General features: G+C 37.5%; 4 protein-coding genes across 6 annotated transcripts; 2 read left to right on the top strand and 2 right to left on the bottom strand.

Moving 5' to 3' along the window:
• Nucleotides 1-967: 967 nt before the first annotated feature.
• Nucleotides 968-9,158, top strand: mef2 (transcription factor protein). 2 transcript variants are annotated; one of them, NM_001078292.1, is given in 9 exon segments: nt 989-1,106; nt 2,490-2,693; nt 4,801-4,950; nt 5,670-5,874; nt 6,411-6,464; nt 6,875-7,056; nt 7,583-7,815; nt 8,178-8,276; nt 8,487-9,158. In NM_001078292.1, coding segments are annotated over 9 exon segments (1,320 nt in total). In that variant the 5' UTR covers nt 989-1,052; the 3' UTR covers nt 8,626-9,158.
• On the bottom strand, nt 9,040-11,255 carry LOC100177240 (alpha-crystallin A chain-like). Its single transcript, XM_002119095.5, has 4 exons — nt 11,030-11,255; nt 10,515-10,673; nt 10,169-10,346; nt 9,040-9,428 (listed from the first exon to the last, which is right to left on the bottom strand). Exons 1-4 carry the CDS (start codon nt 11,132-11,134, stop codon nt 9,298-9,300), a joined length of 573 nt encoding a protein of 190 aa, XP_002119131.1. The 5' UTR covers nt 11,135-11,255; the 3' UTR covers nt 9,040-9,297.
• Nucleotides 11,256-11,915: 660 nt separating this feature from the next.
• LOC100182215 lies at nt 11,916-12,959 on the bottom strand. Its single transcript, XM_002127866.4, has 3 exons — nt 12,776-12,959; nt 12,354-12,587; nt 11,916-12,156 (listed from the first exon to the last, which is right to left on the bottom strand). The coding sequence occupies exons 1-3, from the start codon at nt 12,932-12,934 to the stop codon at nt 12,025-12,027; spliced, it is 525 nt and encodes a 174-aa protein (XP_002127902.1). The 5' UTR covers nt 12,935-12,959; the 3' UTR covers nt 11,916-12,024.
• Nucleotides 12,960-13,371: 412 nt separating this feature from the next.
• Nucleotides 13,372-18,446, top strand: LOC100186975 (histone-lysine N-methyltransferase KMT5B). 2 transcript variants are annotated; one of them, XM_009862747.2, is made up of 9 exons: nt 13,372-13,512; nt 14,239-14,419; nt 14,635-14,785; nt 15,119-15,243; nt 15,598-15,764; nt 16,159-16,315; nt 16,669-16,801; nt 17,042-17,534; nt 17,808-18,446. In XM_009862747.2, the coding sequence occupies exons 2-9, from the start codon at nt 14,250-14,252 to the stop codon at nt 17,846-17,848; spliced, it is 1,437 nt and encodes a 478-aa protein (XP_009861049.1). In that variant the 5' UTR covers nt 13,372-13,512; nt 14,239-14,249; the 3' UTR covers nt 17,849-18,446. The 2 variants fall into 2 exon arrangements, with proteins under 2 accessions (XP_009861049.1, XP_002128107.1); XM_002128071.4 differs by having other exon boundaries at nt 17,803-18,446.
• Nucleotides 18,447-20,649: the final 2,203 nt, after the last annotated feature.

The raw sequence follows: 20,649 nt of genomic DNA, 5'->3' as shown, positions 1-20,649 counted from the left end.
ATGAGGGTAAAATCTGGGGTGACATTGTTAAAATACGGTCACACTCGAAGTTGTCAAACATAGGGAACCTCATTGATTAATGTGGTGAATGCAATATACTTTGGCTCTGCTTGTTTGTATAGACACCTAACAGCAGGGTAAAATCTGGGGTGACATTGTTAAAATACAGTTACACTCATAGTTGTCAAACATAGGGAACCTCATTGATCAATGTGGTGAATGCAATATACTTTGGCTCTGCTTGTTTGTATAGACACCTAACAGCAGGGTAAAATCTGGGGTGACATTGTTAAAATACAGTTACACTCATAGTTGTCAAACATAGGGAACCTCATTGATTAATGTGGTGAATGCAATATACTTTGGCTCTGCTTGTTTGTATAGACACCTAACAGTAGGGTAAAATGTGGGGTGACATTGTTAAAAATAAAATACAGTCACACTCGAAGTTGTCAAACATAGGGAACCTCATTGATTAATGTGGTGAATGCAATATACTTTGGCTCTGCTTGTTTGTATAGACACCTAACAGCAGGGTAAAATCTGGGGTGACATTGTTAAAATACAGTTACACTCATAGTTGTCAAACATAGGGAACCTCATTGATTAATGTGGTGAATGCAATATACTTTGGCTCTGCTTGTAGACACCTAACAGCAGGGTATAACAGACGTGTTTCCCCTGTTTCATATGTTGTGTTGACATGTCGTCCAGTAACATTACCCGTATGCCACCACCAATGTAACAACAAGTGTGACAACATCAAACTAATATTTTAAATGAGCCAACACGCCTCCTGCCCATTCATAACCTTGGTATGTTTACCTGTGGATTGCAGTCAACTTATATTTGAAAACAAATAATATAAATACATAGGCATTGATAATTAAAGTGTGAACTGCACAAACATAATTGAAATAAATGATATGCAATATAACCTAAATAACCTATGAACATTATTAATGAAGCAGCAATATTTCCCCCCAGGTTTTTATCTTTATGTTTTTAACTTAATATGTTAATTTGTTAAAGTTTTTAAATCAACTAAAACTATGGGTAGGAAGAAAATTCAAATTTCAAGAATCGGAGATGAACGTAACAGACAGGTAATTGTTTCATAGAAATATTATAATAATAATTAAAAGCAATAAACATATACTTTATGATGTCATAATGACTTCTGTGAAGTTGTTTTGTGCATAAAATAAACTTGATTGTTTTATAATAATGGAGATTCTTTCTACTTAAAGTAAGAATATGTTAAAATAATTAACGTCTTTAACTTTCTATAAATACCTTATCCCAAGTAATTAGAAGATTAAGATGTTTTCATCAAATTTTGGAGGTCTCAATTTTTCAGTTCAATCTTTTTAATAAAATCAAAGTTTGGTGAATTAGCCCATGTTTTGATGAACTGTAAAACAATAGATATGTATAATGTTAATGTATGCATATACTTTAATATTTTTCTTAGCAGTAAATAATCGGTGCAAATAGAAAACTCTGTGTATATAGTAGCGTTTAAATTAAGTCACTAACGATAAGTCCTGGAATGGCTATATTCTAAAGGGATGCAAATAGCTGATATGTTGGTTTAGTTGTATGATGATGTAATAATCATCTCACCTATGACATCATATTATGTCTATGTTGTCATGGACATTGGTTAAAATTTAATGTTAACTTTAAATCTAAAAAGTGTTTTCTTTCTGAATAAAATAAATCGTGCTGTTTTGTAACAATGAGGCTTTTGTTGTTGTAACAATAACCATTGTGGAAATAAATTTCGAAATTTTATTCATTTTAGAAATAAACAAATGTTATAGATTGTGAGTTTACGAGTAGTTTCACCAGTAACTTGTTTTAACAACTGTTGTTTTGCTAAAAAATTTTCTTTGTTGTTTTAAATAATTGGATCTTCACTGTTGTAACAATAAGATAAATTGGTTTTGTTTTGTTAAAAAGTTTTGTATTTTTATCAAAATATAAAATTTCCACATAAGCATTATTTCTCAAGTTTGAGATAAATATCATTTGATGTTTTAATGCAATAAATTTATTGGGTGTTTATATTGCTTGTGAATGCTTATGACAAGATAATGAACCATTATTCTCGCCTAAAAGCTCATTAATCCTCTATGACATCATAGAGGTGAATAATTCATGCTTTGTCACAACGACCTTGTGATTACGCGGCAAAAACTCAAATCGTAAATTGCTTTGTATAAGATTAAGTTTTCTTTAAATCCTAATTTAATACAACTTTGCTATTTGTGTAGAACCTCTCCCATATAGAATAGAATGTGCATATACGATGTTGGGGTAATGGGCCAATTCTGGTCTAAACCCCAGGTTCCATGGCATGCCTCACTGTAGGACCTCACCCTTATAGAATAGAATGTGCATATACAATGTTGGGGTAATGGACCCACCTGCCATCCATTAAACACCACGTTAGCTTCTAATACCGAACCTTCATAACTTCCCAGGTCACGTTCACCAAGCGTAAGTTTGGTTTAATGAAGAAAGCTTATGAGTTGTCGGTGTTGTGCGACTGTGAGATCGCCCTCATCATATTCAACAGCTCCAATAAGTTGTTCCAATACGCAAGCACAGATATGGACAAGGTTTTGCTCAAATATACAGAATACAACGAACCACATGAAAGTAGAACCAATGCTGATATTATTGAGGTAAATGTATGTAACTTATTTAACCTCGCATGGCGGGGCAACGACAGTCGTTATAACACGGGTGTTCTGTTTCATACACTCCATGCCCACTTACGAATTACCATGTATGTAACTCTGCGAGTAATTGTTTTTATGTATGGCTGACAATTTAAACAACCGATTAGTGACCACTGGGTTGGAGCAATTGTTGTTAAGCAAGGACAAATCATGGTAATAGTTACTAACAGTGGTAGCAACCTACATTGTTAGTAATGCGGTATGGAGTATAATAATGCTTAATAAGGTCCAAACCTGGGGCAGCACCGCATTAATCAGTTACAACCAATAAGTTATACAGGATTGTGTGTCTAACTATCCCTGTTTAAATATGTTTGGTGTCTATATTAATATATCATGTTTTATGATATTTTTATGTTAAAACAATACTTTAATAATGTTTCTATGGTCTACACAATATTGATCTTGATTGTCTATATAAGATTTCTGTGTTATCACTGCAGTCACGTTATTCCCCATTATTTGGCAACAATCAGCATTGTGACATTTAATTGAAATATCACAATCATATTGTTGCATCACCAAATATAGTAACACCATGTTCTAGAATAGAAACACAACCATGTTTATGAAGTTTACAATGATGATTGTTTCAAATACACCACCTATTGTTAAATCACAAACACTTGTAAATCACATTGTAATCAAACAATCGGTTTTATTCCCTACGATTGTGTCGTGGCAAGGGCATTTCCCTGTGACGTAATTAGAACATCTCGGTTAGGGGAAACCCCGTTTATATTTATAAAAGTTAAATATAACATGTGTACGCTGTGACGTGGCAAGTTAACGTAAAAGGGGTTTATGCAAATAACCTCGAAATAACTTACGTTCTAAATATATCACCGTGTTGTGACGTAACAATACGAGGTTCTCGAAATTGTCACTTTCGTTCCATTAGGGATATTCTCCTTTGTGACGTCACAGTAGCGTTAGAACGATTAGTCGAATCGCTCGCACGACATCAAGTTTGTGACGTAACAATGTTCGCGAGAATTGGCGCGAAACTCGTTCAAACGAAGAATAGTTTGTGTTGTGACGTAACAATAATATATCACGTGGTTTGTCTAATATTCGTAACAAACGACATTATTGACGTTGTAAGACCATTGTTAAATATTCTTCAATTGCCCAACAGCGTTGAAAATTATCCCATTGTGACGCCATAATGGTTGTCGCGCCGCTATACTTAGAGCGCTATTATTATTACTTATTACGTCATAATCGCCGCGTCCTTTACATCGCGATCCGGCCTTACCGCAATTGACGTCATTGTGACGTAAACAAAGCAACCAACGAGCGAGATTCTCTCTCTTTATTATCCCGCGTCGTCTCGCGTGGCTATTATGACGAACAATCGCCCTTTCTCTTCAAGAGAAACCCCACTGTTACGACCAAGGTCTTTCAAGTAATGTTGGAACAAATAAATCTGGTTTGAGTTAATTGCGGTATTTACCATGCATGGTGTGTTGTATACTTTAGCTTTAATTTTAGAAACATATTAAAAATTTAGTATAATTTACAATTCAGGAACAAATTTCTAATATATATTATATGTCACATGTATTTGATTAATTACCGTCGTCAAGCTTACTGTGATAAATATATTACTTTATTCCTCTTAAACTTAATGTATGTGAATATGAATGATAACCTTATTACATCAATGTTTGGAAGTTAATGCAATCATAACAGTAATGCAATCATATAACCTATTTACTACTAGAAATAATGGAATATCTAAATTAAATACAGCATAACATTAAGTTCTTTAATATAAAACGTGACATTATTCCAACACTTTAATTATAAACCTTAAGAAACTTTGTAGTTTGTATAATTAATATTAACTTTACAGGAGCTGGTGCTATCCAATAAATTATTTGTTTACAAACAGCACAAAATAAGTTATTTGTCATCAAAATCAAACATATTTTATCAAAATTTTACTTAGTATCAGAAAATGATGTTTTGCAAAAAACCAGAGGAGCAGATTATAATATATTTGATCGCATAATGTGATTCACATTAACCACACACACCTTTGCAGATGTTGAATAAGAAGGACAACAAGAACTGTGACAGCCCAGATGTCGACCACCAAGCTCAACTACCAACCCCTGGCACCTTGCAAAGATACGAAACAATCAACAAACAGTTTGACGACATGATTAACAGCATGAGGCCCCCCCCACAGCAGGTATTATGACGTCACAATCTACGCAGGTTTAATTAACGACACACCCGTTAATCTGGTTTATTTTCAGCGAACAATCGTAATTATGACGACAATCGTTGGAATATTACCCAAATATGGAAGACTATTTTTTAAGTTGACCTTCTACGTTCGATTGTTTAATAAATAAACACCAACCTAACTTAGTTGAGCTTATGAAGTCTATCTATATAGTATGGTATGGAACTATGGACCCTTAGTTTACCCCCAACTTATGCAAAAACCAACTTAACATCTTTTTTACCCGTAGTTACTTAACCAACCACAGCCAACATATTTGTTCATAGGCGTATTTATAACTGTAATGCATGTGTTAAATAGAGATCCTATATCATTACAATTTCCCCTCTGTTTTTACCTAGACCTTACCAACCACTGCCCCCACATATCTGTAACATGCCTTCCATAACCATGTCTTGCCCTATACCACATAAAACTCTGTTACAATACATAACCTTAAACCAGGGGCATCAAGGAACTTAGGTAAACCAGACGTACGGGCCCTGAAGCGTGATTATTTTATGCAATATTTATTACAAAAAGTGCAATAAAGTTTTCATGTTTACAAACGTACCAATCTTGCCCCTTCAGACTACATCCCCAACCCCTATATACCCCCTTCAGCCCCCCAATAACCCCTATATACCCCCTCAGCCCCCCAATAACCCCTATATTTTCTCCAGGACTTTTCATCAATGCCCGTCACGGTCCCAGTCACAGGAATTCACCCCCTACATGGTTACCCCTCTCCCATAGGAATGCACCAGATACAACATGAACAAGTCAACGACCCCAACCTACTTTACCCTCATCACCCACCCAACCGGCGCAGCCCCCTACCCAAGAGCCCCCTCGCACGTGGACACAGCCCCAGCCGGTCACCCTCAGGTAAAGGAAATACCCAGATTAACCCATAAGGGTATGTTCACCCGCATTAACGGGAAATACCCTAACTAACCCACTTAATTATTTCTTCACCCCTACATAATAAGGTAAATACCCAAAAACCCATGTCGCAATTATTAATTCTTTTCCCATAATATCACCATTATAACCATAGTAATAACTTTCCCGTCATCAAACTTACAAACCCTGGGTAGGTAGGGGTGGTTAGACACACTCACGCATTTGTAACAAATTATAAGATCGTTGTAACTAAGAGTTTACCTTTAACTGTGGTAGTGCACCCAACTCATTTTAAATCCTACCCAGTAGGGGTAAGATAATGAGGCAGGGATAGTTAGACACACAATCCTGTGAAACAAATCTAACTTATTGGTTGTAATGTTTACTGATTAATGCAGTGCGGAAAATTGGTTGGCCTGCCCACCCTGCCACCCCAGGTTTGGCGCGTATATACCACACGCTCCAATATACTTCACCCTTAAGTTATCTAACCAGTACTAACCCCCACTAACCCCCAGGACAAATGTACAGCCCAGAGGTTAGCATGATATCTGATACACCTTCACCTGGAGGTAACTTTGCTTGAAACTTAATCAAAATTAACCTTTCCTAAAACAATTATTTTTTAGAATTAACTGTTATTCATATTTCTTCTAACCTGCTTCTTATATTTGATTTCATTTTCTTTAATTTATTGAAATTAACTTTTTCTTTTCATTTTTTAAATTATATTCACCAATAGTAATAGTAACTTCGAACCCTTGTTGTGGCAATTGATTTACTTTGTTATAATAATCTCACTTTGCAAATTGACATTTTTTTGATAATTGTCTGTTTTTGAGTCCCATGATTTTTTGATCAACTGTGAACTAAATTCACAAACTGACTTTTTTTTGTATTTTGTAACCCCGAATATTCTTTACTGTTAAAAACAAATCCTTTTCAAACTTCTTACCCCTCACTAACCCCCCCTCCCCTTTAGGCAATGGGTACAGCGGGGGTAACCAGCCCCCGCCCCCCCAACAGCGGGGTCCATCACCCCACATGGATAGGACTTCCCCCATGCCCCACAAACCCATGCAACAAAGTCCCACTTCACCCGCACGGGGTCATCGACCGGGGTTGCATGTGGTGATTCCCCCATCGAGGAATATGCCAGGGATGGTACGTAACATAGAAATAATATATTAATAGAAATATTATAATATAAGAATCTGTTGGAAAGAATACACAAGTCATAAAAACTTTGACGTAATGTCAAAGTACTTTCATGATGTTTCTGTTGTTTTATTTCTTCTCTCTTCAGTTACTTCTCAGTTCTGCTACCAAACGTATTGTGTAATTTTGTGGCTCATCTGGTAAAAAGTTTTACGGTTTTTATTTAGTGTATTTTGTTGTTGTATAACTTTGGTATAATACATTTAGAAGTGTAGAACGTTTGACAGTGTTTCAACCTTTCATGGTTCCTGGCCTTTTCAGAGATACTTAACATCCGTGGGCTCCATCAATAAAATAACCTACATTTGTTTTAGCTTATTTACACCTGTTGTTTTATTCACCACTTTGCAGCAATATAACAACACTTACGTAAAGTATTCAAGTAATTCTACAATAGATTTACCCTTCGTGTATAAATGTCTCCGACATTTTAGATCAACATAGACACAACATTAATTATTTCTCACCACAGGATGGGGGTAACGATCAACTGTCGACGCCGGTAGTTAGCCTCGCTACTCCGAATATCATCCAACAATATCAACACGCACCACAAACATCTTATAACCCGGTCGACTACCAAGTATTAGCGGGGGGTGAGGTCACGGGGTTCGCTTCCCCGGGGTCACTTCTGCAGAACTGGCCCCACCAATCCCCATTTCCCCAACCCCTAACCACCCCCCAACATCTACTGCCACACCCAAGGTTAAACTTTATTATTTTCTATTTACCCTGTAACTAATATATGCATATATAATAGAATACGAATAAATAAATGTAATATATTTATTTCCACAAATGATGTTTGCCTATAGAGAAGAATTGATATAAATTATTAAATGTATCTTCGAGTATACATACGCCCACAATGGTAGCAGCATCGAGCCTTGAACCCGTATCCTCCTAATTTTGACATTAGTGCTTAACTATTATAATTGACAACAAATTTCATTTGTTTTAAGTTTTTTTAATTTATACTAATCCCAATTTTTAGTGTGACCTTTATCAGGGTATTCCATTTCACTCTTATGTAGATATCCCAATAATGCTGACTCATGGTTATTTAGTTTGATGACTCAGCAAGTCCCGATGATTCGAATAAAGCGCGAACCAGAGACGGAAGCTTCGCCCGACAAAGATCCGGATCAACGACCGGCTGCTGGAAGGTTGGTGTGACATCATAATCAGCGTATTGTTTAGGGTTTAAACTATATAAGCAGCCATTTTACAAAAAATGATAAAAAACTGATATTTTTTATAGCTGACATAAAATGATATAGACTAAAGTATAAGGTATTTGGTCACGGTGTGCTAAAGGTGTCCCATCTTACCCCGATGTACCACATTGACAGTTACTGACAAACGGTTACTTGCAGGTCACCCATGGAGGTGATGTCACCTTACGAGATGCGGATGGACGATCGTTCGATGATGGTGGAGAACGGTGGTAATCTTCCCGTGAAACGACAACGAGTTGAATCTGGTCCCAATGCCTCGCCCACGTGGACTACATGATGACGTCATAAAACGACGTCAAAAATGACGTCAAAAAATGACGTCACGAACGACGTCACAGCTCCAGTGATTGTTCCAAAATAGCTGCCAGTGGCCCCGATGTTGCGTAGGGTGATGGCATATTCTGTATATAGGGGAACCCCCACGCCAAGTTCCGCGCCAAACACCCAACACGACCACGATGTAAAATTTTAATCCAACTTTTGAGATTATCGTTTTTTCTCTCGTTTTTAACCGAAAAAAATATTTTCTTTGTCGTTATAGACAATTTATTCATATTGTTGATCATGAACTGAGTATCGCAGCATTATAGAAATGTTATATCATTTTCATGGAAACAGCATTAACGAATTTGTTTGCCTTCTTTTAAAACTCATTGTGGTGATGTTATGACGTCACAATAATCAAATATTACGTAACAATCACGGCTGCCTATGACTAAGCATTGTTTGAATTATCGGCCACGCGATGCCGCTGTTGTTCATTGTGTGACGTCATAATTACGAAAATAAATCCAAATCTGGAAGCTTAAACAATCGACTTGTGTGTGACGTCATAGAAACCATGTTTTGCCTGAAATTTTTATTGTTCGTTCACAATAATGGGATTTTGACGTAGCTAAACACCGCGATTGTTTCGTCACAAAGTTCACGTCATCGTAACAATGGTCGATTATTTGGTGGCTTCCGGTTCCAAATGTTGCACGGGAAGTGACGTAGGAGCTTGAATCGCGCGGATCGGTGCTTCCACTGTTAGAATTCCATCGGGTGACAATGATGACGTCACAGTCAATGGGTCGACATCTGCAAAGAATTATGACGTCATATTAAGTACATCGCGTGCTTTGTTTATGACGTCAACAATGAACAACTATTGTAATCTATAAATTAGTGTTTAATATGATTTCTATGACGATAACGACGTCATCAACAAAAAGAAAATTGTTTGAGGCTTCGTTGATTAGCCTATTGTGACGTAAAAACGAAGTTTACAAAGCGCTATAGTTCAGCGTAGATATTTCTTTGTTCGTTCTTTTAAGCGGCGTTTACACTATACAGCGTAGCTCGCCTCAGTGTATAAAAAACAAACAAAGAAATATCTACAGCCAGCGTTGTTCAGCGCAGATATTTGTAAACGTAGCTTGATTACAAGGATTGCTGATATAAGTGCCGTGTTATACCTTAGGCTTGGGATTACCACGATAATTACAGCTTAACTATTTTAAATTCCAATCGACCCAACAAAAATACGTAAAGCGCAAATCATTTAATTGATACGAAATCAAATTATTACAAACTTTGTAGGATTAACTTATTTTTATCATATTTTAGCAAATTGTCGATATTTTTGGTATAAAGAGTACTGTGGGGAAAGATGGGACATCTTTTCTGATCGTGTTTTAGTTAACAGCGGTCAATGGGAACTGTGAGGACACAGTTTTAAAATTCTTCGAATGTTCTTTGTTTACTTCATGAAAATAGAATGAAAATGTGTCCCATCTTCCCCCACACTACTTCATAAATTTACAAGCAAGTAAACTTACTTGGAGGAATCGTATATTTTCTCGTGAAATCTCGTGATACAACCCCGTGATCGTCCTCCTTTTCGTGATGCTTCCCGTGAACTTCAATCGAACCATCCACAGTTTTAACCGTGATTTCCTCCGGTGTGAAATGTTTCACGTCCAAAGTTACTTTGAACTTGTTTTCGTCCGTGGTTACCTGGAAATTAATTAATTAAATGAGGAATTTTAAGGGTCGTGTCTAAATGCCCATAAAAGAATTTTCGCATTGTTACATCATAATGGTTATAAATATGACTAAGCAATATACATGTAACTTTGCATGACTGGACATTATTCTTCAGAAACATTGAAAGTGTTCTTATACCTGGGACATCCCCCCGCTTAATTGTCGCGTCACCATGGGGGCTCGGGGTACAAGGGGAACTCCCGCTGTTATAGGGCGCCCTCTAACGGTCCATGGATCACGGAAGAATCGTTGCCGAGCGAGATCAAAGTCGGCTGACATTGGAGCCGAACCGAAGTCCTAGATAAAAGGTAAAAATGGTTGAACAAGTGTATAGTGGTTAGTTATCTCTCACCTAACCCGGAGGTTTCAAGGTTTGACGCTGCTACCATCTGGCGTATGTGTATTCTTGGGCAAGACACTTATCACGGCGACGTTACTAACAGGTTGTTTAAACTGTCGGCTATACAGAACACAATCACCCACAAAGTTACATACGTGGTAATTTAAAAGTGGGCACGAAGAGTATGAAACAGAACACCGGTGTTTGACGACGAAGAAATGAAAATATATCATACATATTTTACCAAAAACGACAACGAGAGAAATCATGTTTATGACATAAGTAAGTATGACATAATCAAACATGACGTCACCTGGTCGAATAAACTAGATGTGGGCATATCATAGAAAGTGTCCCAGCTTCGTTCGTAAGGCGAGATTTGCACGTGACGTTCAGTTCGCTGACGATGTTCCGACATTGTATTTGTTGGTTGTTTCAAGCGTTGATTTATTGGTTTGTAAGTTGGATCTTTTATATTTAAGCGTAAGTTTGAAACTGGAGAAGCTCTTTGGTTTCCCTGTGAAGAGGCATTGGTTAGATGACTGTTTTGTTGCTTTACATAAATAAACATATATACTTCGATAATAAATAGTAGAGAGAGGAAAGACAAGACCGCACCTTTAGCTCATAATATCCAATTATTCTGAAAACAATTAGCAACGGTCTATGGGAGTCGTGGAGATACGGTTTATAATTCTTTGTATGTTGTATAAAATAGAATAAAAAGGTGTCCCATCTTCTCCCACCCTACTATAACATAACTTAAACTCTATAAGTCGTACATATGTGTTCTTTGAATACATTTAGCTAAGACAAAATTGATTAAAACAACTAAAATAAGCAGAAAATGCTAGTCGTTGAAACACCTCCCGATAACCTAAGTAATTCTTCTGTATATTCTACGCTAACTAAGTTTACTTAAAGAAAGATCTTTTGCTAAACTTAGGTTTAAATATTTTTTTCAGTCAGTAATAAAGTTGATGGCGTTCGTTCCTTCCTGTTTAATGAAGTTTCGCGACGTCTGATTGTCTTAACATATTCACGACTGTGACGTCATAATGCTTATCGTTAGCACATAAGCAGCCGATGATGACATGCAGCTGTTACGTCATATTCCATTTTCGCACTTTCTAGAATGTTCTATTGTTTCGTCACATTTATGTTTATAAAATGGTAATGTGACGTAATAATTAATTAACTTTTGTTTTTGTTTTGGAAATTTTATTGAAAAATGGCAGTGAATTTTAAATTTCCGTAAACGGCTGTGATTGGTCAATAACTCTGTAGGACGAAGGTGATTGGTTGAACTTATTCCCGCGCATTTATAAGGTCCATGTACGCACCAACCACAAGCTGGGATTCTGATATTTCAAGTTTTCGCATCAAATCGTTCGCAACTTTAGCGCCATCTTCTGGCGATTGATCCACCCGCAACATGACCTGAAGATGGCGATCAATCAGTGAGTAAATTCATTGAATATTCGTAATATGTTTTAAAATTATTTGATATGGGTACGAGGTGTATTAAACAGAAAACCCGTGATATAACAACCGTCGTTACCCCGCCATGCGAGGATAAACAAGTTACATTCATCCACATATTTAATGATCATAAATAAATAGACAACCAACGTCACCTCCAGTTCCATGTAGTTTCCCAACCTTTCCACTTTATCCACGTGAACACGGGTTTGACCAATCATAAACAAGGTCCTTTGTTTCGTCACAATGCCCTTTCTTCCCATTGTTGACGTCAATATGTCATCCATTGTCTTAAGTTCTTGAACAGGTGTGACAATAAAAGAGGAAAGTTTTGGGCCGTTTGAATCGGGGCGCGTGTAGAATATAAGTTGACTGCGATTGACCCCGTTCTGTTTGGGGTGGGTGGGTTATAATATGGGTCGAATAATAAACATACACCTCGTATTAGAAACATAATAATAAAGTATGGGACATTATAATAAACAAACAAAGAAATATCGGCAAAGTCGCTAGTAAAACCATTTATTTGAATTAAAACAATAATGAATCTAATTATTTTGTAACCATAGCAACCAACCTCCGTGCATGACCTCAATTTTAACCGCCCGGTGGCGCAGTTGTAGAAGAAATCTTGTTGTTCTAGAACGCTTCCATTGTCGCCGCTTAGTGACGTCACGCGTTGAATAAAATTGTCAAAATTATCAATTTTCGCTTTAATTTCAACGTTTCGGGGCATTTTATACTAACAGCTCCGTCAACATATGAAAGATGTTTTGGTAAAATAATCGTGTGTGATAACGTACAAAATGTAAATAATACGCATAATACGAATCCAGTGAGACGGTAACGTAAGTAACTTTCCTAGAATTAAAAATTAAATTCAAATTGTATTCTGGAAAATCCCGCGGTTTTAACCTCCTTTTGGTTGTAAGATTGAACGCCCCTGTGACGTAATTAGATCACGTGAAACGACTCACTCGTATATATTCATCCGCACAGAAACAATAACATAGGTCACAAATAGAATATGAAATGTTTAAAATACAAAATAAATTAAAGTTTTTGTAATGTTATTTTTAATTAATTTCGTTAATTCTTGAAATTTAATATAGCAATGCATTTAAAAGCGGCGTAGATATCACTATCCGGATCTATTTACTGGCGGAGTAACATCACGTGACGTGGACAATGGCGGACGTCGCCATTTCCTCGATCGACCTCAAATAGAAAAACTCAATTTAGCGAAAGAGTCGACAAAAAATTGCTTTAATTTCATTTCTGCTGATAAAACTTTCAACTTTTCTGGCATCTGAGGTTAGTTTTTGTTGTAATCTTGCTCTAGTTTCAGTATTTAGTCAAAGTTTTAGCGAGAAATCGGTATAAATTTAAGTTTCGCAAAATCTCGTCTCTCGCTTTTATCGTTGTTGAAGCTGCCGCCCAAATTTTGGTGACGTCAGAAAAGTCGTTAGGGGCGTTCGCTGTATTTGTGGGGGGTCGCTGTGGTTTAAATTTGACAAATAAATTGTTTGTATCGGTAATTAATGTATTCATTAAACTATGTTTACGTATTTTCACAATTTATTTGAATAATATTTGGTAAATTTGACTTGCTAGAGTTAATAAAAGGAGAACTTATTGTTCAGAAATTATTTAGAACCCTATTCGGGTTAAGAGGGGTCAACAGGACGGCAGTCATTTAAATTTGAAATTTTAAGTTTAATTGGCGTCACTTGTTTCAACGTTAAGGCATTCCCTTTTAAAATGAAAGTTAATATTTATCATTTTACCCACGAACTGCCATTATTAAGGAAGTTTTAACTTGACTTGGGCACTTGGCAACAGTTAGTGTTCCCATGTCCACAATCAAAGTTGTTTTATAGTTTTTATCTAAAATAAGTGCTTGTAAATAATCCCCCCCCCACATTAACCACCAACCTTTAACACTTCCCGCTAGCTCAATTGTAAGACAAAAGATTTTTAGTTCCCTGAAATATTTCACCCGAAGATGACCTGTTGGTTAACTTATTATTTTACCCGCAGAAACCATAATCATGGTGGTTTCCCCTTTAAACTGCGCTCCTGCGAAAATATCGCAACATACATCCAAGTATTCACCTTCAACAAACATGAATGCGAGGGAATTATGCGACAACGATGACCTCGCCACCTCGCTTGTGCTTGATCCTTATCTTGGGTTCGCGACGCATAAGATGAACACAAGGTGTGAATAATAATGTGTGTCTATGTTTTGGAAAACGAGGGTATATTATATACATGAAAATTTATGACCATGTTACTGCTGTTATGTAAATATTGCCGATGATTGTCAAGTAACGCAGATGTCTTGTACAGTAACATAAATATCTTGTATAATAACATAGATATCCTATGTAATAACATAGATATCCTATAAAATAACATAGATATCTTATATAGATTCCGATCAGTGCGTGGCCGTAATGATGAACTTGCGATAACAATCGAAGAATTTCATTTTGTTCCAAATTACGAGGATACTTATAACAAGTTGGTATCGGGCGAATGGTCAAGATTGTATTTCATGAATAAATCAAGTCGACAACAACAGGTTTGTTACATTTATTGCTTTTATGTCAATATTTCTCAATTTTTCATGGTTCGTCCAAAGACACAACACCCGTGGCTCCCTACTTCATTCAATAAATAACCCACTTTGTAGCAATCGGCCTGTTAAACAAACAGGGCCGTGAACAGAGCAACAGTTAAAGAAAACCCAGTTACTCATGTTTTTCTATTTATTTAGTAGGATTGTATTGTATAACAACTCTATAAAGTGGCAATGGGCCAACTGTGGCCTAAATCCCTGGCGTGCTGCAAAACCTCAGCCATACAGAATAATGCAATAATTTCTGCTGTAGATTAATAAAAATTGTTTCCCAAGGTATTCAAAAACCATGTTTTCCGGTACTTGGGCATGTTTGATCCCGAATGTGGGTTCTCCATCCAACCGTGCAACCGATATACTTTGGAGGATGGTGGAGCAAAGATAGTTTCAACCCGAGATTGGTTGGTGGATTTACTTCTATTACTGCCGATAATTGAACAAAGCTAAACACAAGTGTATAGATATGCTTGTTAAAATTGACATAGTTTAAGACCTTCCACTTTTGGCCCTATGTATACTAAATCTTATTGTTATGATTTGTGTCAAAGGAATACATTTCTAACTATCCATGCCTCCCCTGTGTTTTGAAAAGGTTGTCACTTATCATAACAAACATATAATTTTGCTGTGCCCTTGCCCTATGTTACCTTCACTATATCTTGGTATATACCCTTTCTTAACGATAGATCACTACATATTATCCAGGCATACCCCTGTTATATCATTGTATATTTGAACCAACAATATCTTCCCAGGTGTAAGAATGACAAGATGAACTTGTTGGTTGGTTGTATTGCTGAGTTAACCAAAGATGATGAGAGTAGTTTGTTGGTGCCTGGTCGTAATGACTTCAGTGTGATGTTCTCTACAAGGAAGAACTGTGCACAACTCTGGTTGGGACCTGCTTCCTTTATTAACCATGGTGGGTTGGGGGGTTGTGGTTTGGTATATGTGGTTGGGTGGACACCTATAGTTTATTGCATTAAAGTAAATGTTGGTGAAGTTCCTTAGAGGTCAATCTTGAGCCACATATTGTTTAGTATGGTCAAACCTCTGCTTATGGTCCCAAGCAAGAACTCATGACACTTACATACACCTCGTATATGAGTAATACCACTTTCATTTTACAAGTTCTGACATCACTAAAGATGGTTTCAGTTTTTAAACGAAACAAATGAAATAAATGTTGTATTCATATTGGTTGTTATGGTTATATTAGGACTGATAATGATAATAAGTGATGTGGTAAATAGTTTGGCCTTGCTTGTTTGTATAGACACCTACAGAGTAATTATAACTTTTGATTCCGTCCCCAGATTGCCGACCGAATTGTTGTTTTGTATCAACGGGACGCGACACTGCGTGTGTACGGGTGTTGCGCGATATTTTACCAGGGGAGGAAATCACTTGTTTCTATGGAGAATCTTTCTTTGGGGATAAAAACTGTTTCTGTGAATGTGAGACATGTGAAAGGTGGGTTGTGGTTGAAACAACATGGTGGGCATAGTTGTTGGAGCTATGTCTGTAGCCCAGTGTTATGAGATGGAGGCTCGATGCTGCTACCATTGTTAAAATAGGCGTCTTTGGGCAAGAAACTTAACAGCAATTGCGTTACATACATGGTAACTCGTTAAGCGGGCACAAGGTGTATGAAACAGAACACCCGTGTTATAACGCCTGTCGTTTCCCCGCCATGCGACGATAAGTAAGTAACATATATAAAAACATGTGGGTGTCTAAAAGGTTAATGGTTTACATTTAATTGTTAATTCATCACTTAGTTAAACAAAGCATAAATAGTCATACAATGTTTGTTTTGGTTGCAGACGTAAAACTGGTGCATACCGGCCAAAGGACGGCTCTAAATCCGACGTTCCAATGACGTTTAGTAATAAATATGGACTTCGTGAAACAGATAAAAGGTTACATCGATTACAGAAGGAAAGAAAATCAAATAAAGTGGGTTTAATGTGGTGTATGCAAAATGGGGTGGAACAAGAATGAACAAGTCCCATCTTACCCCAACCTACTATATATTTATGACACGTCCCATCTTACCTCAACCTACTATATATTTATGACACGTCCCTTCTTACCCCAACCTACTATATATTTATGACACGTCCCATCTTACCCCAACCTACTATATATTTATGACACGTCCCATCTTACCCCAACCTATATATATGAATCCTCCAGCTTCCTTCATCCCACAAACTGGTGAAACGCGATCCCTCCCCCTCATGCAGTGAGTTCTCCATGAGTTCCGAGGATAGCTCCGAGTATTTTACATGTAGCGAATCGGGAAGAAGTGTCACCGATTTTGATTCGTCATCTACGTCATCCGAGGAAATACGTGGCGTCACGGTTCGATTGTCAAAGTCAGTGAAGCGTAGCGCGTCTCCAGTGGTGCGTAACGCAAAGCGACAAAAAACTTCGGTCTACACAAACTTGTTCGAACCTTACTACTATGAAAAGGGTGATTCCCCTCAAGTAGGAACACACCGTCGCAAGCAGACACCTCCAATAAAACTATCGGATCAATACCACGGCAACGCTTCTTTTATATCCAAGGGGATTCGTTACGGAGCCCTCACTGCTTCGTTACTCCCGTACCGATCGAAACCTGAACCACTAGATAGCACTAGTGTGCGTAGAAGTCCACGTTTAACTTTCCATGGCAAACCTGATGGTGAGTTTGGTGTTTGGTTGGTAACTTGGTAGAAGTTTATTGGCTGGTTGGGATAATATTGGGACTGCGTGTATCTTATGTTTGCTGTAAATATAAACCCTTTATTTAATTTTCTATTCTGTATGGGTGAGGTCCTTGTTATTTTACACAAGCAGGCCCATCACCCCAACATAAATCCAAATGAAACTTGTACGGTTGTACCGCATGTAACTCGTGTGATATGTGCCTTACTGAAGACCCCACTAAATTCTTCCCCGTTTTTCCACAGTGCAGAAATCAAAAAAAGTTACCGAAGATTTCTTACCAAAGGCTGAGGTGAGACTACCACGGTTGGAAAGCACTCACGCGGAACCAATGGAATTGAGGTCAAAAGGTCAAAGTTCAAAAGCTCGAAATTTATGGAGTGACAATGGGTTTCTACCATTGTGTGTAGAAATGCGGGGCTCGGACTGGGTTAAAACGGGGGAAACCCCAGATTGGGGGCAAACAGAAATCCAAAATGGAAAAACGTCGATTAATTATGACTCAACGCTTTCCCGGAAAGACAATGGTGTTCCGAAACTAACGATTCGAAAAGTTTCAAAAAATGGAAAGAAATTAAAAGAAACCGGTCGTTTAAAACTCATGCTCGGTGCCGAGCGTATTCATGTCAATTTACTGAAATAAATTTGAACTTTTCAATCATTTCTTTCACTGTTGCGTCGCTCACTGTAAATTTTATGCAAATTCATCATGATTAGGCAGATTTGATTCCAAAGTTTTTGTTTTTGAAGCTGTAACTTTATACGTTGACAGTTCATATAAATGTTGTTGCATGTCTAACCGCTAGGTGGGGTTATAACAATGTAACCCTGGTGTCTTGTTTCAAAATTTGAACCATTTGTTGTCTAATATAGAAAACTTATAAAGTAACTTCTGTGTGAATGTTCAAAAGCATGGTTGTAACTCATTTATCCCGGCATGGCGGGGCAACGACGGTCGTTATAACACCGATGTTCTGTTTTATACACCTCGTGTCCGCTTAAGAGTTACCACGTATGTAACTTATTTACCCTTGCATGGCGGGGCAACGATGGTCGTTATAACACAGGTGTTTTGTTTCATACACCCCGTGCCTGCTTGCGAGTTACCACGTGTGTAACTTATTTACCCTTGCATGGCGGGGCAACGATGGTCGTTATAACACAGGTGTTTTGTTTCATACACCCCGTGCCTGCTTGCGAGTTACCACGTATGTAACTTCCATGGCGGGCAACGACAGTCGTTATAACATGGGTGTTCTGTTTCATACACCTCGTGCCCGCTTACAAGTTACCACGTATGTAACTTATTTATCCTCGCATGGCGGGGAAACGACAGTCGTTATAACACGGGTGTTCTGTTTTGTACACCTCGTGCCCGCTTACGAGTTACCACGTATGTAGCTTATTTATCCTCGGCTCCTCGCGTGGCGGGGCAACTTCAGTCGTTATAACATAGATGTTCTGTTTCATACACCTCGTGCCCGCTTACAAGTTACCACTTATGTAACTTTGTGGGTGATTGTTTTCATGTATGGCTGACAATCTGGATTCTAGCAACCAATTAGGAACCACTGGGTTGGGGCTTTGCTGTGGTCGGTTTCAAGTCCTAAATCTTTTGTGCACAAGGCGATAACCACTGTGGCACGACGCGCTTAATTATGACGTAATAATATTATCCCGATGTACGTTTGCTAATGGTCCGCAGCAGGCTCAGATCATAGATATCATATATAATACATCTATGGCTGTGGTTAATTAAAAATACACGGTATATGATCGTAGTTACAACTAGGATTTAATGTTGGGAATCCTGTGTGACGACGTCATATGTTTAACCAAGTAGGATGGGAGAAGATGGGACACCTTTTCAATCTATTTTCTCCTCCAATTTAGTAGTAAACAAACATTCAACGATTTTTTATAAAACTTTATCCTCACGGCTCCCATAGATCGTTGTTAATTGTTTAAAACACGATCAGGATATTTGGTTATTATGTGTGAAAGGTGTCCCATCTTCCCCCACCCTACTATAAGGTATTGGTGGCAACTTGTTTAAGGCGTTTAGCGATGGATTATGTTTATAAGACGTGGTTTCTCGTTTATTGATTAACGTGACGTATTTTTTATTTATCCCTTCAATTACAATAACAAGGTTCATATTTAACTAAAATAATGAAGAGATCGGGATTAATGGTAAAACAACAGTGGTTATAACAACACGCTAAGGGTAAAATTAGTAAAAGGCCATTTGGTTAAAAAGCGTGGCTGTTAAACATTATAAGAAGCAACTTACTTTGGGTTGCAAATATAAGTTTAAAACAAACCAAGTTATAATAGGAAGACATGTTTACGCAAAGACAGGGCATGACCAAAGTTAGTATAGACCAAGTTAGGAAACGGATTGTAAAACAACGAGTCTTGTTATCCATTGTCTCGCGTCTATGACGTCATAGTCGCCACCATTACGGAGCCCACGGCATAGCATTTTATCATTGCTGGGTGCTGTTTTTCGTTTAAATATTGCGTTTTTTTTAAAACCAAGCACTTCTGCGCGTAAAATTGGTTTTCTACTAATGTTATATCTTATCACGATAATAAACCTCACAAAAAAAACAACTTTTATTGAACACTCAATCGATTAAAGAGTAAAAAAACAGAAAATCATCTATATGTACAATCACCAAAGAGATTTTAATAAGAGATAATAAACTGGCAACACTGAAAGCGAATTCAGGCTTTTCAGAGTTTAAGTTATGCGCGAAGCGACACGACCCATACAATGGGGGAGTAGGAAGTTAATCTCTTGTGGTAGGCTGACTCTTTGCTCCTGTTTGTTTCTTTTGTTATGACGTCACATTGTGTTCATGGATGAATGGGTTGTTACGGAGCAAGTGTTAGAAACGAAAAAATAAAAGCAAAGATCTTGGTTGCAGCAAAGTTAGGAGAGACGTTAGGTTGTAATTCAAAACATCAGTTTAGCGGAGAATTAGAGATTAACGTGCGTCTTATTTTGACCTTTACGTGCGTCTTAGTTTAACCTTCTCGTGCATCGTAGTATAGCCTTTACGAGCGTCGTAGTTTGAGCTTTACGT

Source organism: Ciona intestinalis, unplaced genomic scaffold (genome assembly GCF_000224145.3).
Source record: "Ciona intestinalis unplaced genomic scaffold, KH HT001079.1, whole genome shotgun sequence".
NCBI lineage: Eukaryota > Metazoa > Chordata > Ascidiacea > Phlebobranchia > Cionidae > Ciona > Ciona intestinalis.
The sequence above is the reverse complement of the archived record's forward strand: the minus strand, read 5'-3'. Positions and strand labels throughout refer to the sequence as shown.

Coding starts and splice junctions, on each gene's coding strand:
- mef2 (XM_026839952.1), top strand. CDS start 1,053: ATGGGTAGGAAGAAAATTCAAATTTCAAGAATCGGAGATGAACGTAAC. Junction 1,107..2,489: donor GAGATGAACGTAACAGACAG/GTAATTGTTTCA, acceptor ATAACTTCCCAG/GTCACGTTCACCAAGCGTAA. Junction 7,816..8,177: donor CATCTACTGCCACACCCAAG/GTTAAACTTTAT, acceptor ATGGTTATTTAG/TTTGATGACTCAGCAAGTCC.
- LOC100177240 (XM_002119095.5), bottom strand. CDS start 11,134: ATGTCGGAACATCGTCAGCGAACTGAACGTCACGTGCAAATCTCGCCT. Junction 10,674..11,029: donor CATCTAGTTTATTCGACCAG/GTGACGTCATGT, acceptor CCTTTTATCTAG/GACTTCGGTTCGGCTCCAAT. Junction 9,429..10,168: donor AAAATATACGATTCCTCCAA/GTAAGTTTACTT, acceptor AATTCTTTGCAG/ATGTCGACCCATTGACTGTG.
- LOC100182215 (XM_002127866.4), bottom strand. CDS start 12,934: ATGCCCCGAAACGTTGAAATTAAAGCGAAAATTGATAATTTTGACAAT. Junction 12,588..12,775: donor AATTGAGGTCATGCACGGAG/GTTGGTTGCTAT, acceptor CACCCCAAACAG/AACGGGGTCAATCGCAGTCA. Junction 12,157..12,353: donor GAAACTACATGGAACTGGAG/GTGACGTTGGTT, acceptor CGCCATCTTCAG/GTCATGTTGCGGGTGGATCA.
- LOC100186975 (XM_002128071.4), top strand. CDS start 14,250: ATGGTGGTTTCCCCTTTAAACTGCGCTCCTGCGAAAATATCGCAACAT. Junction 16,802..17,041: donor AGGAAAGAAAATCAAATAAA/GTGGGTTTAATG, acceptor TGAATCCTCCAG/CTTCCTTCATCCCACAAACT. Junction 17,535..17,802: donor TTTCCATGGCAAACCTGATG/GTGAGTTTGGTG, acceptor GTTTTTCCACAG/TGCAGAAATCAAAAAAAGTT.